Raw genomic sequence first — 4,025 nt, forward strand, 5'->3', positions numbered from 1 at the left:
ATAGTTAGAATAAAAGCAAAATTAAAATGCCTTTTAGACAAAAATAAAATTAGAAAAATAAATTAAGGAAACAAATTAAAAAAATCAATAGATATATAAAATAACTACTGGTCGACGGTCCCGAAGAAAATTTGATCCACTCTGATAGGTCAGAGGAAGATAGTTTGCTTTCAAAATGTGTAGGTTGCCACTCCGTAGCTATTAACACTGCTACAACTCTCAAACTGGTCCAAAATTGGTGGGCCCACGTCTATTCAGGCTCATCAACAGTTGAAATGTACAACACCCAAGATGGACTGGCATTTATTGAGGGCAGACAAAGTTTGGTTGTTGTAATAAATTATATGAGCCGACTGATTAGCAACAACTCATATTCCATTCAAAGGCCAGAAACATAGAAAAGGTCTGGTTCCGGACTGTAATGTTGCCTAAAACACTCAAAATGTCCAAAAAATAACACCAACTAAATGCAGAAAGGACTGGTTAGGAGCTGTAATGGCCACTAATTAACAGGAACTGATAATCAAGTCAAAAAACAGAAAAGGTCTGGTTCCGGACTGTAATGTCGATTAACATACTCAAAATGACCAATAAATAATACCAACTGAATGCAGACAGGGCTGGTTAGAAACTATCATGGCCACTAATTAGCAGGAACTGATTTTAAAATGAAGATGGTCGGTCTGTTGCTAGGGGATGCCTTAGCGATGGTTATCAACCCTTAGAAACTGTTTCTTCACACTTAATTATAACACAAAATATAAATACATCTCTTTTTGTTTTCTAAAATAAAATAACTTCTAAAGGAAATTATATAACTAAAATAAATCTTATTAAATTAACTAATAATACTAAATAAATAATATTTACATATTAAATATGGCATTAACAAAATGGATAATCATCAAAAAGTACTACAATGAATTTTGAAAATTAAATTTATACTTATTAATAAAAATAAAAGAACTTAATTCAAGATTGTTAATGTTTATAATTTAAAATATTTTTAAAGATACAATTTTCTAATTGATTAAATGGTTTCTAACTTTTTTTTTTTGAACAAAAAAGAATTCAGAAGAACATAAAAAAAAAAAAAGTCTTGGCAATGGGTTCAAAACATATGCCGACTGAATGTGCAGGTTTAGTTTCTTTCTTTTCTTCATTTTCTAGCTCTTTCGATACTTCTTGATCATTAAATATGGAAACATATTTTTTATTTAAATAAGATTGATTAAGCGGATTAATAAATTCAATTTTTTCTCTCACAAAAAAGCATTAATTTTTCCAGGAAAAAATAGGGTCGTATCAGTGAAAGAACTCTTTGTACATAGAAATGTCCTAATACAAACAAAAACTTGATTTAACTCAGTAAAATGAAAAACTTAATTAAGAGCATTATAATGGGGAAATCTGATACTCATAATGAACTAAGTTTCATAGGAAAACCAACTACTGGTACAGCGAGTGAGGAAAAAACAGTGTTATAGCTGGGAACAAAGCTTTACAGTATTTATTAAATATAGAATGATAACCTACCACAGCAGTGTAAACACTTGGGTCAATGGTGTTTAAAGGAGAAGCTGCGAGAGCCATCAACTGCCTCTCTGCCTCGGGCGTTACAATGACTATTTCAGACGTCAACTGAATAGAATCGGCTAATTGCCTAGCTCTCTCTGGCATATTAAATTGAGCAGTGTACTCAGACATTGAATCAGCTTCGATACCTAATAGTTCATAGATACTGGCATTTCTCTCACATTCTCTATAAATTAATTTAAAAAACAGATTCAATTAACTATATATATAAAATCAATTTAAGAAATAATATTACATTTATACTAAATACCTGATTATGGTACTTAGGTTGAGCTTCTTTGAAGAAGTGTATATACTGGAAAGATCGACAAGGTGATCTAAAAGTTCAAAAGTACTCGTATTGTAGGGTTTTTTCAGTCCTTTACAAATAACACGATCAAACACTGAACCTGTCACCATATAACCTAAGGTGACGGCAACTAAAGCAGTGAATGACAAAAACATTATCCAGACAGCCCTGAAAAGTAAATTTATGAAGCTTAATTTTGCTACAAATAAATAACAATGATGACAAATTTTCATTATTTAATCTCTGGCTAAATGTGTAAGATATTTTAAAGGATAGCAACCCTTTGAAATAAATAAATAAGCAAAGTCGAATATGCAAGAGAATTTTATGTAAATGGAAGTTTAAAAAAAAATAGTATGATCAAGAATTGAATTAAGTCAATTTCAGGACTAAAGATATGACAAAATTTAATAATCAGGACAAATCCCTTGTAAGGAGGATGTAAGAAATAAGGTACTTAAGGTAATTACATAAAAATGGAAAAAAAAAATTGGCTTTTCTCAACTCACATAGCGATTGTTATCGTAATGTAATTGTTAAATGTTAGTATAACTGTATCCAGGGTATATTGTTAACTATCCAGGGTTACTAACCAAAGCTAAAGGGAAAGATAGTAGCTTATGAAAAATGTTTTTAAAACCGATGCAAACAATTGTTCAAAAACATAAAGAATAATATTATATTTTTAAAAACAAAAGAAAGAAATTGTGACTCCTGAAGGCAATATTCTCCCAATTGACTTTTCTACTGTTTCCACACCATTGCCATGATTGCTTTTTTTTTTTTTTTTTTTTTTTAGAAAAAATTTGTTATTTAATTCATGTTATTGGATGTCAATGCCTTAATTAAAAGTCTAATAGAATTATGAGCATGTAACTTCAATTTTTTATGATTTATTGGAGACAGAGTATATATATATATAACAGTGTTTATATAATGTTAAGTACACTCACACATTGTCTAGAAAGGCCAGAAGAAAAATCTATTAAAAAAATAATCAAAAACTACCAACTATGCATGAGTATATTTTTCCAACATACCAGGTACTTGTGGGTTTTTAGTTCTGGATTTCGGAAAATATAAGGTCTTAGAACTTAATTTTTTTATTTTTTACAATATATTTTATTCATTAATTTATCATTTTTATATTTTTATGGAGACAGTGTTTATTATTCTCAAATTAATTTAACAATAATTAATACTTGAGGTGTTTTATATTATAATATTTCATGATATATATATGAAGATGGTCAGGGTTGTGGTAAAAAAAAAGAACAAATAGTTTATAAACTATTTGTCCTTTTCTTTTACCGCAACCCTGAACATCTTCATATATTTGAGTTTTACGGTCAACTATATATATAATATTTCATAATAAAACAACAGTTAAATAACACAAAGTTTATTATAAAATACTTACATCATTAGGAAGCGAGATGCAGTGCCTTTATCACAACAGTCCTCATTATAAAGTGCATCGGGACGATGACCACAGTAGCCACACAGAAGGCCTATCCCGAGTGAAAACAATATGCTAACAAGGACGAGACTCACTCCTAACCCAAGATAATATCTAAAAAAATAAATAAGAAAAGCACATTGTACAAGAAGACATACAAATTACTAATTATTAGGATGTGAAATTAAGTTTTAAACTTAATATAAAATATAATTAATAAAATTGTGATTTTGAGCCATAACAGTATCAAATCAACTATTTTTAACAAAATAAAATTCTGAAAACTATTCTACAAAAGTTTATTATCTAAATTAATTATTTAATAGATAGGTATATAACAAACAATAAAATATTTGATGTATTAACTCATACATTTTTCTTTACTAGCTGGTGTGTCCAAAGTCGAATACAAATTTTTTTTGCAGTACCTTTACTAATATTGGTACAACTAAGATCTTTGTGGCAGTTTCTTTATTAAATATTTTAAATAAGCACCTAGAATTTTCAAGGAGGTACATACAACCATTCTTAGTTAAATTGATTTAATTAAATTTTGATCATTTTTAAAATGTGAAGATTTATAATCATTTTTTGTGGCTCAGATGTTTTGGTCACTTAAATTTCAAACAGTTAATGAGATGTAGATAGTTGACCGTAGATTAATGCTTGAAGAAGTTTGTC

At 28.7% G+C, this 4,025-nt stretch overlaps 1 protein-coding gene across 1 annotated transcript in view; it reads right to left on the reverse strand.

Moving 5' to 3' along the window:
* LOC106683531 (prominin-like protein) overlaps positions 1–4,025 on the reverse strand; it is a gene marked incomplete at its 5' end in the record, with an annotated part of 44,049 nt that overhangs the window by 14,057 nt on the left and 25,967 nt on the right. The window contains 3 exon segments of the mRNA XM_014425055.3: positions 1,537–1,762; positions 1,847–2,053; positions 3,306–3,458. Coding sequence (XP_014280541.1) covers positions 1,537–1,762; positions 1,847–2,053; positions 3,306–3,458 — 586 coding nt within the window.

This window comes from Halyomorpha halys, unplaced genomic scaffold (assembly GCF_000696795.3).
Source record: "Halyomorpha halys isolate HHAL.00 unplaced genomic scaffold, Hhal_1.1 Scaffold493.1, whole genome shotgun sequence".
Taxonomy (NCBI): Eukaryota; Metazoa; Arthropoda; class Insecta; order Hemiptera; family Pentatomidae; genus Halyomorpha; species Halyomorpha halys.